Source organism: Myotis brandtii, unplaced genomic scaffold, assembly GCF_000412655.1.
Source record: "Myotis brandtii unplaced genomic scaffold, ASM41265v1 scaffold274, whole genome shotgun sequence".
Classification (NCBI taxonomy): Eukaryota; Metazoa; Chordata; class Mammalia; order Chiroptera; family Vespertilionidae; genus Myotis; species Myotis brandtii.
In genome coordinates, this window is record NW_005360425.1 from 1,078,971 (window position 1) to 1,092,256 (window position 13,286).

Here is a 13,286-nt window from a genome sequence, read left to right on the forward strand (position 1 = left end):
AAAAAAAAAAAAAAAGGCATATACCTCTCTCACATCGACAATATCTCTCTCTCACATGGATGTTTCTCCCTCTCTCTCCCCCTCCCTTCCACTCTCTCTAAAAGTTAATGGAAAAAATATCCTCTGGTGAGGACTAACAAGAAAATAAAAAGCACTATGCAATAGAAAGAAAAAAAAGATTAATTTCACCCCTAAGTGACAGTTAAACTATGTCTTAAAAGTGGAGAAAATTTTTGCCAAGCTATCTAGTTTAGGATACCGCAGGCAGAAGAAATGAACTGTGCAGTCAAGGAAACAAAACTCAACAGAATATACTTTGAGTGAAATGCAAATAGTGTGCAGGAGCAGAGATTAGAAAAATGAGAATGAGTGATGATACTGAAGAGGGAAACAAAGGCCTAAATACTGATAGTTTGCATGTCACACTAAAAAGTTTATGCTTTATCATACGAGACGGTCTTTAAAGGGACTAATGTCATCAGATCTATAGAGTACAATGTCATCACTACACTGCACGCCCCCTATTGGGGATTGAGCCCACAACCCAGGTGTGTGCCCTGACCAGGAATCAAACTGTGACCTCCTGGTTCATGGGTCACCACTCAACCACTGAGCCACACCGGTGGGAGGACGGAAGAGGGGTCATTCTTTTACTCTATAGTTAAACCTCGTTTCTGGAATGTCTTGTAGTTCTTCAAAAGAACCATGCCTCTTTCCAACTCAGGGTTTTCCTATATGCAGATCCCTCTGTCTGGAACACTCTCCATGCTTTTGCGTAGTCTATTCATTCTTCATAATTCAGCTCACAAATCCTTCCCTCTGGGCAGCCTTTCCTAGTCAGCCTCTGCCCCCAACCAAATCTAGGTCAGATTCCCTATTTTATGCTTTTCTTCCAGAGCACTTGTCATAGTTTACAATTATAGATGTTATTTGAGCAATTATTTGTGTAATGTCTGTCTCCCCTACTAACCTATAAGCTCTATGAGGGAAGGGGCTACGGTGACTTTGATCACTTCCTGGATCCCCTAGCATAGAATAGACCACAATAGTTAGAGAATAAAAGCAAACTTTTATCAGATACAAGAGAATTTTTTTAAAAAAGGTACTCCAAGCATGGAAAAATGGTAACACATACTACTTTCTTTTTACAAAACGAAACATCATATGGATACCAAGGTCTTTTTTCATTCAAAGATCAGAAAAACTGATTTACTCATCCAATGAGGAGAAAAAAATCAGTTTGGGTCATTTTAATGTACAAGCTAGAAATTGCCTAACTAAAAATTTGAATTCACCAGATAGAAAAGAAGGAATTTTAAAAAAAAATTAAGTGAAATTAAATGCTTACTTGAACATTGTCAGGTTCCTCTTTAATTGTGTCTGGAAGTCCCTGCTGTGGAGCCATTGCTCTGCCACATACACCATCCAAAGGTTCTTTCATTCTAATTATTTATGTAAAGGAATTCTCCAGTTTAAACTAATATATTTCTTCTTGGTAATAGATAGTTTTGCTCCTAAAACACAACATAAAGGATTGGTACTCAGGTTAATCTTTTTTTTTTTTTTCATGTTTATATTAAACGTTTTGTGTTGATCACAAGGCTTTAGATTTGAGCATCTGAAAAACAAACTTTCCTGGGGCCATGACTAACTCTATTCTCCTTTCTTCCTGCCTTCTCCTTTAGTTGCTACCTTCCCGTGAGACAACAATCTTCTGGCAATAGCTCCCACTTCCCTCATATCTTTAAAGACAAGCACTCTGGTCTTTTATATTTTGAAAGTTACAGAGGGTATTAGACCTGCAGACCAAGACATGGGAAGAAGTGACGAAGGGAAAGGGCTCAAACAGTTTCTAGCTCCATGAGAATTAGGACTTGGAGACCCACCTCAGCTTTTATGTCTGAAAGTGGGGCCCCTTGAGCTCCCCTCCCCCGCCGCTAACTCAGCCTTTACTCGAGGCCTCCATAAGGGCCCCACTCCTTGGACTACGATGCACTTTTCAAGGTCTCCAGGGTTGCGATGCCTAGGAGTGAGACCCTCTGAGCTCTGATTCCCCTTCCCCAGCCCGCAAACAAAAAATTTTATTAACCATGCAGCGCCTTTACTTCTCCTAGACCTATTAGGAAATGTACTAAACAGGATGCAGCAAGCCTGCAGCAAAAGGTACCTCCACAACGTGTCTTTCTCCTGGTGGTCAAGCCAGGCTTGCAATGGGCCACTGGTTTAAAAGCCCGAGCTCAAGAACAAGTGAGAACTTCGGTCTCCTTGCCACAATATTACCCATCTAAGCGCGCTCGTCTCTCCTCCGAGCATCGTACTCGCTCCGAAACTCTCGTCCCCACCAGTACTTCCCACGCGAGTCCCAACTCGGAATCGGCGGGAGCGAACGCGTCCCGCAGGAGCGTGTCATTCCCCGCGGCGAAGCCCGCCCCGCGTCAGCCGCGCAGCCCGCCGGCACCGCCCCCGCTCGGTTCCCGCCCCATCACATGGTGTGACCCCTCCCCGCGCAGTCCCTCCAGCCACCACCAGACGCGCTCACTTTCGGGGCGCCACTCTACTGCCGGGGAGCACCGGCCGGAGAAGCAGGAATAGGACCCGAGAAACCCGCGCCAGGACGAGAATTATTTTCTCTTACAGGAATTCTTCCGCGTGACCCAAGGCGATCCCACAGGCGGACTAGCGGGCGTGTGCTTCCCTGGTCTCGGCACGCCCTTTTCCCATCATGCTCTAGTCCTGAGCTTAGAGGCTCTTCCCAGCATTCCTCTTACCTCAGGGATGGCTGTCTTCTTAAAGAGACCGAGACCCAATTGTGAAAAGGTAGAGGAAGGGACTGGGGGGAGAGGGTTAGGGGGCGTTAGAGGACGCAGTAAGTGCGCTGCACCATTCTCTGACGCTCATTTCCAGAAACGGCCTCTTAGGAGAACATAATAATAAATAATAACTAATATTTGTTAAGCCAAGAGCTTGCTGGACATGCGTCATTCCTTAGTCCTCACCACAACCCCAAGAGGTACAAATTTTTATCTGGGAGGTGTAAATGAAGAAATTAAGTTGTACAAAGTCAAGATTTGGTATGTTTTAATTCAACATTGTTTTGGAGATACATCTATGATTTGTGAGGCTGTCTCGTTCGTTCATTTGGACTGCTGTGTTGTATTCCATTTTAGAAATATGCTACAATTTAACCTCCTATTGATGGACATTTGACGAGTCTCCAATTTTTGGCTATTAGGAATAATGTTGCTGTGAATATTCCTGTATTTTGTGGCACATATGCACATATGGTAATTTTATACTTAGCAGCGAAATTGCTTGTTATGTATTTGTATAACTTAACTGGATAATGTCAAACAGTTTTTTTAAAAGATCTTTCATTGATTTATTAAAATATATTTTATTGATTTTTTACAGAGAGGAAGGGAGAGAGATAGAGAGTTAGAAACATCGATGAGAGAGAAACATCGATTAGCTGCCTCCTGCACATCTCCTACTGGGGATGTGCCCACAACCGCAACCCAGGACATGCCCTTGACCAGAATCGAACCTGGGACCTTTCAGTCCGCAGGCTGAGGCTCTATCCACTGAGCCAAACCGGTTTCGGCTTTTATTGATTTTTTAGAGAGGAAGGGAGCAGGAGATAAACACTCATGTGATGGGCCGCCTCCCACACGCCCCCTAGCGGGGTCAAGCCTGCAACGCTTTGGTGCACTAGAAGCCCAACCTAGCTGCTCTACTACATGGCAGTAAAAAAGAAGTTCTTGCCATTTGCAACAGCCTGGATGGAACTGGAGAGCATTATGCTAAGTGAAATAAGCCAGTCAGACAAAGATAAATATCACATGATCTCACTCATTTGTGGAATACAATGAACAACATAAACTGATGAACAAAAAACAGATCCAGAGACAGAGAAGCATCAATCAGACCATCAAACCTCAGAGGGAAGGTAGGGGAGGGTGGGGATAAGGACTTGTATGCATGCATATAAGCCTAACCAATGGACACAGACAACAGGGGGGTGAGGGCATGAATGGGGGGGATGGGGGGTAATGTGGGGATAAGGACACATATGTAATAACTTAATCAATAAAACAATTAAAAACAAAAAAGAGAAAAAGAAAGTAGTGGTTTCAGTTTGCACTTCACCAGCCATGTATGAGAGTTCCAGTTGCCCCACATCCTGGCCAATCACTACTACTGTACCAGTACATCTTTTTAATTTTAATCATTCTGGTGGGGGTATAGTGGTATTTGATTATGGGTTTAATTTGAATTTTCCAGATTACAAATGAGGTTGAGTCCATTTTCATGTTGTTGCTTTTTAAATATATTTTTATTTATTTCAGAGAGAAAGGGAGAGAAAGAGAGAGAGAGAAACATCAATGATGAAGGAGAATCCTTGATTGGCTGCCTCCTACATGCCCTGTACTGGGGATCCAGCCCGCAACCCGGGCATGTGCCCTTGATTGGAATCGAACCTGGGACCCTTCAGTCCACAGGCCAATGCTCTCTCCACTGAGCCAAACCAGCTAGGGACATTTTCATGTTTTTTTAATATCTGGATATCTTCTTTTATGAAGTGCCTATTCAAGTCTCAGACCTATTTTTGTATTGGATTATCTGCCAATTTCTTACGATATGTATTCTGCATATGAGTCCTTTGTTGAATATACATATGTATTGCCATTATCTTCTCCCACTCAGTGGACAGCCTTTCCACTTTATTATTTGTGTCTTTTTAAATTTTATTTGTTGATTTTAGAGAGAGAGGGAGAGAGAAAGAAACATCAATTTATTGTTTCACTTATTTATGCATTCATTGTTCCCTGACTGGGCATGGAACCTACAACCTTATCTGAGCAATGCTCTAACCAACTGAACTACCTGGCCAGGGTCTATTATTGGTGTCATTTGTTGTTGTTGTTAATCCTCACCTGAGGATATTTTTTCCCATTGATTTTCAGAGAGAATGGAAGGGATGGAGGGGGAAGGGGGAGAGAGAGAGAGAGCTAAACATCCATGTGAGAGAGGCACATCAATTGCTTGCCTGCTGCCCGCATGTGCCCCCCACTAGGGATTGAACCTGCAACCCAGGTACATGCCCTTGACGGGAACCGGTGCTCAGGCTGACGCTCCAACCACTGAGCAACATAGGCCATGGCTATTGGTGTCTTTTGATGAACATAAAAGACCTTTATGCTCAGTGCTTCTTGTATCTGTTCAAAAATATTTTCCTACCAAAGGTTCTTACTAATTTCTGGAACTGTTATTACTTTGTCTTTCTTATTTAGATCTACAACCTAAAGTTGGTTTTTGTGTATGGTGTGAGGTAAGTCAAATTTCATTTTTTCCATATGAATGTTAATCTGACTTAGTGCTATTTTTGAAAAGTCTATCTTTTCCCTACTGCTTTGTATTGTCGCCTTTGCATATATAGTTGTCTATAAAGGTGTGGATTTGTTTCAGGACTGTGTCATCTATTCCTTTTGTCTCTCTTTGCAGAAATATTACACTGTCTTCATTTCTATGACAGCTTTATAATAAATCTTGTTATCTGATAGAAAAAGTTTTCCTTCCCATTATGTTCTTCAAGATTATCTTGGCTTTTCTTGGTTCTTTGAATATTCATATAAATTTTAGCATCAACTTGCCAAATGCAACAAAACTTTCCTTATAAACTTCAGAAGCAGCTAGGATTTTGTTTAGTATGCACTAAAGCTGTAGACATGTTTTGGAGAATTAGCATTTGTTATTCATTGTGTTGAATCATGTCCTCCAAAAAGATATGTTGCAGTCCTAATCCTGAGAATGTGGCTTTATTTGGAAACTGGAGGCCTGGTGCACAATATCTGTGCACGGTGTGGTCCCTAGGCCTGGCCAGTGATTGAAGCATGAGTGTCTGGCGTGGAAGGGCAGGTCCCAGCTGACCTTTGGGCCCTGGGCAGCACCTGGGCCCCCAGGCCCCCCCGTACCCCCATATGCCTGAGTCACAGCGCCAGAGTCCCCATGTGGAGATGTGGTGAACGCAGCCAGATGCCACAGGCTGGGGCATAGCGTGGGCCTCTGGGCCACCCAGTGGCACCACAGGGACGCTGGGTGGGCAGCACACTCTCTCCTAGCCGGCCTCATAGACCGGGTCCTACACAAACACACGGGGCACCCGATCGGCTCCTGCGGTCCCAGCGGCCACAGCCCAGCTCACCCGGAAGAGGCCACATGGGCACGGGGCAGGCTCCTCACAGGTGCCCAGCACCTGAGCGTGGGGGCTTCCCCGGTGCGCAAGCCCTGGCATCCCGGGGGAGGGTAGCAGGGTGAGTGAGAGTGAGTTTGGCAGACACCCCGCATTCTCACCTTCCCCAGTGAGCGAGCCCTCGAATCCCAGGGGAGGGTAGCAGGAGGAGTGAGAGCAAGCTCGGGAGACATCCCGCATTCTCACTGCACCTCCGTCCCCGTCACCCCCGCCCCCAGGTAGCCAGCAAGAGGTTGCAACGCATTGCTGACACCCGCCATGTTCCGGGCCTGTTTCCTGGTGGTCAGCACACATCATAGCAAGCGGTCGAACTTTCCTCCCGTCTCCTGGTCGAACAACCACCCAAGGGGACAATTTGCATATTAGGCTTTTATTATATAGGATAGGGTTGTTGCAGGTGTAATTAGTTAAGATGAGGTCATATGGGTGTAAGGTTGGCCCTTAATGCAATATGACATGTCCTTATAAAAAGAGGAGATATAGAGACAGACATATGGTGGGAGAACACCAGGCGACAATCGAGGCACAGATTGAAGTGCTGCAGCCTCAAGCCAAGGAATTCCAAGGATTGGTAATAAACACCAGAAGCTAAAAGAGGCAAGGAAGGATTCTCCCATACAGATTTCAGAAAGACTAAGGCTCCACTGATACCTTGATTGTGAACGTCTAGCCTCCAGAACTGTGAGACAATAAATTTCTGTTTGTAGCACTTTGTTACAGCAGGCCTAGGAAACTAAGATAGCATTATATAGAGTATACCTCTCCATTTAATGTGTCTGTAATTTCTCTTAATGTTTTATAATTTTTTAAGTGTAGGGATCGCACATCTTTTTTAGGCTTATTTTAGATCTTTGATATTTTATGGTATTTTTAAATGGTAAAATTTAATTTTTATTAGTTATTTTCAGTATAAATATAGAATTACAATTATCCTTTGTATATTGGTCTTAAAGCCAGAACTCTTTTTAAAAAATATATTTTTTTATTGATTTCAGAGAGGAAGGGAGGAGAGAGAGATCAACGATGAGAAACATCATTGATGAGAGAGAATCATTGATCAGCTGCCTTCAACATATCCCCTACTGGGGATTGAGCCCGCACCTGGGCATGTGCCCTGACTGGAAATCGAACCATGATCTCATGGTTCATAGGTCAACACCCAACCACTGAGCCATGCCGGCTGGGCTTGAACCTAGCACTCTTGCTAAGTTCACTTATTAATACTAATAGTTTAGCCATATGCATAAAAATCCGTGCAAGAGTAGGCCTTTCTTCCCCTGGCTGCCGGCACCGGCTTCCCTCCGGCACCCGGGACCCAGGCTGGCTTCCCTCCAGCCCCGGCTTCGTCAGGAAGGATGTCCAGAATAATGTCCAGAAGCCATCCGGTCTAATTAGCATATTACCTTTTTATTATTATAGATATCTATATATATAAAAGCATAAGCAACCGTTAAGACCAGTCAACCAAACGACCAGTCGCTATGACATGCACTGACCACCCGGGGGCAGATGCTCAATGCAGGAGCATCCCCCTGGTAGTCAGTGCATTTCCACAGCCAACCTCCCACAGCCAACCAACCTCCAGCAGTTCCTCCCCCTGGCCGGCAGCCCTAAACGGCCTTGGTCACCAACCAGGCTGAGGGACTCCACCCATGCATGAATTTGTGCGCCAGACCTCTAGTGTGCGTGTGTGTGTGTGTGTGTGTGTATGTGTGTGTATATATATATATATATATATAAAATTTTATCCATATATTTTATAATTTTTAAAGGTTTCAAGTATATAGAGAATAATAACAAATTTATCCCTTCCTTTCCAAGCATGTAACTTTTATTTCATTTTCTTATCTTATTGCATTGGCTTAAACTTCTAGTAATATGTTAAATGGAAATGGTGATTTGGCAACTATATCTTCTTTAGGTTATTGTTTTCAACATAAAATCATTAAATATTATACAGTGGAGCCTTGACTTACAAGTGTCCTGACTAACGAGTTTTTTGAGATACCAGCTGTCTTTCAGCCAATTTTTTGCATTGAGTTGACAGAGTAATTTGAGTTAACGAGCTCCTGAACGAGCTCGGTCTCGGAACGAATTAAACTTGTAAGTCAAGGCCTCACTGTACAGGGGTGGGCAAAATTAGGTTAATAATAATACAAAGATAAATAAATAAATAATAATACAAGAATAAACTCTATTTTATGTACTCACACTGTAAACCTGCTATTGCCCACCCCTTTATTTGCTTTAGAATTTTTGCAATTACCTGTCGAGGATTACATATGGTCATTTCTTTGTAACTCCACCCATCAAATGAGAAATTCTATTTCTCTACCCATTGTTTCTGGGTTGGCCTTTGAATTATTTTAACTACTAGAATGTGACAGATGTGATATCATGTGAATTCCCAAGCAAAGGCCTCAATAGTCCTTGCAGCTTCTCTTTTTACTTTCATGAAACATTCCCACCACCATGTCAAGGTTAAATGGGTTAAACTGCTGAGTGATGAAAAATTACATACAGAAAGTAAACCCCATGGCCAACACCAAGGCCCCATTCACACAAGTGGAACCATCTTAGACCCTCCAGGTTGTTAGATGACTCCAGCCTCATGAGTGAGCCCACACAAGATCAACAGAATTGCCCAACTGAGCCCAAATTGTAGAAGAATGAATAAATAAATGGTTCTTGTTGTAAGCCAGTAATTTTGGAGTGCTTTGTTACTTAGCAATATATAACTTATAGAATTGTTATCTAAAAGTGGAGTATTGCCATAACAAAAACTTAAAATGTGACATTTGTCCCTGGCTGGTTAGCTCAGTTGGTTAGAGTGTCATCCCAACATGCCAAGGTTGTGGCTTCAATCCGTAGTCAGGGCACATACAAGAATCAACCAATGAATGCATAAATAAGAGGGAAAACAAATCTATCTTTCTGTCCCTCCCCCTACCTCTCTCTTTCTAAAATCAATAAATTTTTTAAAATTTAAATGGATTATTAAATCATTCCCATAGAACAAAACAAAAAACATCCCTGTCTTTGGAGTTTGAGAATCTAACAACAGATGCCCAGGTAGTGAATTACTATGAGCAGGAGAAACATGGTGGGTAATTGGCTGGCTGCAATAGATGCTGGGGAAGGTTCTGGGGAATCTAACTGTTCTAAGTTAAGAGTTTCTACCAATTCGTATGCCACCACATACCATCTGAGATAACCTGATGCTTCTGCATCCTGAGCCTTTCTGGAGTTCAATGGAGTGGGTTGACTTCATTCTAGGGATACCTCACCTCTGCAGGTACACAGTAGTTTCCTCCTCATGTAAGTTACCACTCTTCCATAAGTTTCCAGTCCTCTAACATGTGGTGAACTCTTCAGTTCTTTAATTATCTCCTTTCCCATTCTTTTTGTCTTTCGTATATATCCTTTTTATTCCTTTATTGTCAGTTCAATTGAGTTTTAGGAAGAAAATATTTTTAATCAGGATTTAGTTCTGTTAATACTACTCCCAAATATTTTTCATTGTTTTGCTCTTTGAAGGAAGCACAGGGACATGTGTGAAGGGATCATGTCCTGCCATTCTGTCCCATGCCAGGAAATGGGCTGTCATGAGTGAGAAGTAGTGGAGATTCCAGGAGGCCAAGGTTCATCCTATGGCTGAAGAAAGCCAAGGTTCCAGGCAGTCTGTGAGTCCTTTTTACCACTCACATATGCCCAGGACATTTTCCATGGGGGAGCAAGAAGGGCTCTGGGGAGGGTGGGAGGACCCCAGGTCCTCTTCTCACCCTTTGACTTTCTTTCCAAAGCTGTTCCAATTCTTTTGGAAAGAGAGAGTCTGTAGTACTGGAAAGGCATGTCTGTCTGTCTGCCTCTCTCTCTCTCTGTTTACCTGCCTGAGTGCCTATCAGTGTTCATCCCTGGTCCAGAGGGTTCTGACTGTGCTTCCCTGCCCAAGCATCACCACCTCTACCTCTAGATATCGGTCTGGGCTTCAGAGTCCCCTCCAGCTGTATTGGCCTGGCTGACTTGGGAGTGATTATGAATTTAATTATTTAGTTTCTCCATCCATCACAGACAGGCCCAACCTTCTCTATACCTTTTGCTGTCTTGGGACTACCTGGCCAATCCCAAGAAGAAGGAACTCCATAGCTTTTACCTGGGCCTGGGGGTAATGGAAGAAGTTTTAATTAGAGTGAAGCAGTATTTATAAATTGGGGCTAGTGAGTATTTATTTAATGATGCATTTATGTTTTAACATGTTTATCTGCAAAGAATATATGAAGATAAACATTCATAGCAGCATGTATATACAGGCAGGTGTTTCTGTTATTTGTAACTTTTTTTTAAAATTGATTTCAGAGAGGAAGGGAGAGGGAGAGAGATACATTAATGATGAGAATCATAAATAGCTGCCTCCTGCATGCCCCCTGCTGGGGATCAAGCCCGCAACCTGGGCATGTGCCCTTGACCAGAATTGAATCTGGGACCCTTCAGTCCACAGTCCAATGCTCTATCCAACTGAGCCAAACCAGCTAGGACTTTTTGTTTTTTATTGGTTTCAGAAAGGGAGAGAGAGATAGAAACATCAATGATGAGAGAGAATCATTGATTTTGTTTGTGACTTAAATAACTAAATATAGGTGTCCATGTACATGGAAGGGATAGAAGGAATTGGGGGTTAATTAGATTGGGACATTATCCTGAGTGGCCTTGGGCAACCTTGACCATGACAAGACATTTAGATAGGCAGTTTCCTGTGTGCTGTACCTTTCTGGGACCAGCCTCATGCTCTCCCACAATCTTAGACTTCAGAGTTGGAAGGCACTACTCGATCTCCCAGGTATTGTGGTTAGGTCAGTGAAGGTCATTTGATGGAGTCAGCACCTTGCTGGGATTTCCCACCCAAAAAACACCAGGAAATATACTTCTACATCCAGTAAAAATATCCTTCAGGAATGGAGGTAAAATAAAGACATTGTTAGAAGAGGAAAACCAAAATAATTTTTTGCCAAAAGACCTGCTCTAAAAGATTTACTAAATGAAGTTCATCAGATAGAAGGCAAATGATACCTGAAGGAACCTGGAGCATCAAGGGCAGAAATGGTAAATATCTGGGTAAACATAATAAACTATTCTCCTCTTGAGTTCTTTTTAAAAAAATATTGTATTAATTTTAGAGGGAGAGGGAGAGAGAGATAGAAACATCAATGATGAGAGAGAATTATCCCCTACTGGGGATCTAGCCCACAACCGGGGCATGTGCCCTTGACCGGAATCAAACCTGGGACCCTTCAGTCCGCAGGCCGATGCTCTATCCACTGAGCCAAACCAGCTAAGGCTCCTCTTGAGTTCTTTTTAAAATATTTGATAGTTTATAGCAAAAACTGTTAGAATTTTATGGTTCTAATATATATGACAACTATAACATAAAAGGTAGGGAAGAAAAAGGGACTTATATGAGGGTAAAAATTCCACTTGAAGTGGCCAAATTTTGATTCTAAGGGAACTATGAAAAGTTACTTATGTTTATTGTAATCCCTAGAACAACCACTAAAAATAATATACAAAGAGATATGGTCATAAACACAATAAATTAAAACCAAATACTAAAAAGGTGTTCAAATTAGCCAAAAGAGGACAAGAAAAGAGAACAGAGAACAGATAACAAAATGTTATACCTAATTTCTATATAACATATTATGAAGGTAAGAATAGCTGTTGGAGAAATTAACTTCAGTTACCAGTCTAATACAGCAGGTCCTTGAATAACATTTAATTAAAAGTTGATGAGGCCTTAGGAACTTAACACTTGTTTGTGCCAATTAGCCTAAGGTAAAATTGAGTTCATTATACTTCATTTCACTTAAAGTTGCTGAACCTATCAATGATATTGAGGACTAACTGTATTCAACATCACCAAAGGGTCTGAATTTGAGGTTAATTAACTGCAGAAGATGTTTAGGGACTACAGCAGCAGGGATCAGGAGGCCCTTTTGGCGTGGACATCCCATTCACAAGGGGCCTCATATTTAGACTTCATAATAACTCAAATAGTATGGTCAAAGACAGGATTGCAATAAATCCACTCAACTTTATATATTGTATAGTCCTATTATGACTTAAGGAATAGCACATTTTTTGATCCTATACTTTTTTTATGTATTGATGGTGTTTAACTCCTTAAATAGCATTTAAAATCTACCATAATCTCACTTATGTGTGGAATCTAATCAACAAAATAAACTGACGAACAAAATAGAGAGACATGGAAGCACGGCAAATAATGAGGCATCTCAGAGGGAAGGGGGGAGAACTTTTGGCATCTATATATATATAAAAGCCTAATATACAAAGTGTCCCCTCGGGAGTTAGACCAACCGGAGTTCAATTGCTCACTATGACAGGCTCTGACCACCAGGGGGCGACACGGAAGGAAGGAAGGAAGGAAGGAAGGAAGGAAGGAAGGAAGGCAGGCAGGCCCCAGCAGGCAGCTGGCAGCCGCTAGGGACCCTACCTGTGCCAGAATGTGGTGCACTGGGCCTCTAGTATATGCATAATCCCTGGACACAGACAACAGTGCAGTGAAGGGGGTCAATAGAGGAAAACGGGGCACATTTATAATACTTTCAACAATAAAGATACATTTTTAAAAAGTAAAATCTACCATAATTTTTGCCACGCTGTTTTGGAATTATTTTAATTTTTAAAATACTCAGAGCTCCCCAAAACAAAAGAAGCCTGAACCGCCCCCTCTCTCTCTGCGAATAATTCCTTTTACTGGGAATTTAGTCTGCACCCGGCACTTGACTAACATTCCTTCCTAATCTTCACAAGCCCATGAGGTAGGCAGTATAATTATCCTCATTTCAAAGATGAAGAAATGGGGATTTAAAAAAAAGTCGCCAATAGAGTCGTCTCTCAAACTCAGGAAATCTAATGGCCCCGCCTGAGCTCTTGTCTGGGTCAACACACGCTGCCTGAGCCTTTCGGGGTCCAGACTTGGCTGCCATCTCGATGAGGCCGCAAGGGTTAAGGTCCC

At 42.5% G+C, this 13,286-nt stretch overlaps 1 protein-coding gene across 3 annotated transcripts in view; it reads right to left on the reverse strand.

Annotated features, from left to right (window-relative positions):
- ZMYM6 (zinc finger, MYM-type 6) overlaps positions 1-2,727 on the reverse strand; it is a 40,909-nt gene extending 38,182 nt beyond the window's left edge. Inside the window, exons 1-2 of one of the 3 annotated variants that reach the window (XM_005868555.2) lie at positions 2,636-2,727; positions 1,349-1,514 (exon numbers count right to left, since the gene is read on the reverse strand). In XM_005868555.2, coding sequence (XP_005868617.1) covers positions 1,349-1,441 — 93 coding nt within the window. In that variant the 5' untranslated portion in view covers positions 1,442-1,514; positions 2,636-2,727. The other 2 variants (XM_014541511.1, XM_005868556.2) reach the window with 2 other exon arrangements.
- Positions 2,728-13,286: the final 10,559 nt, after the last annotated feature.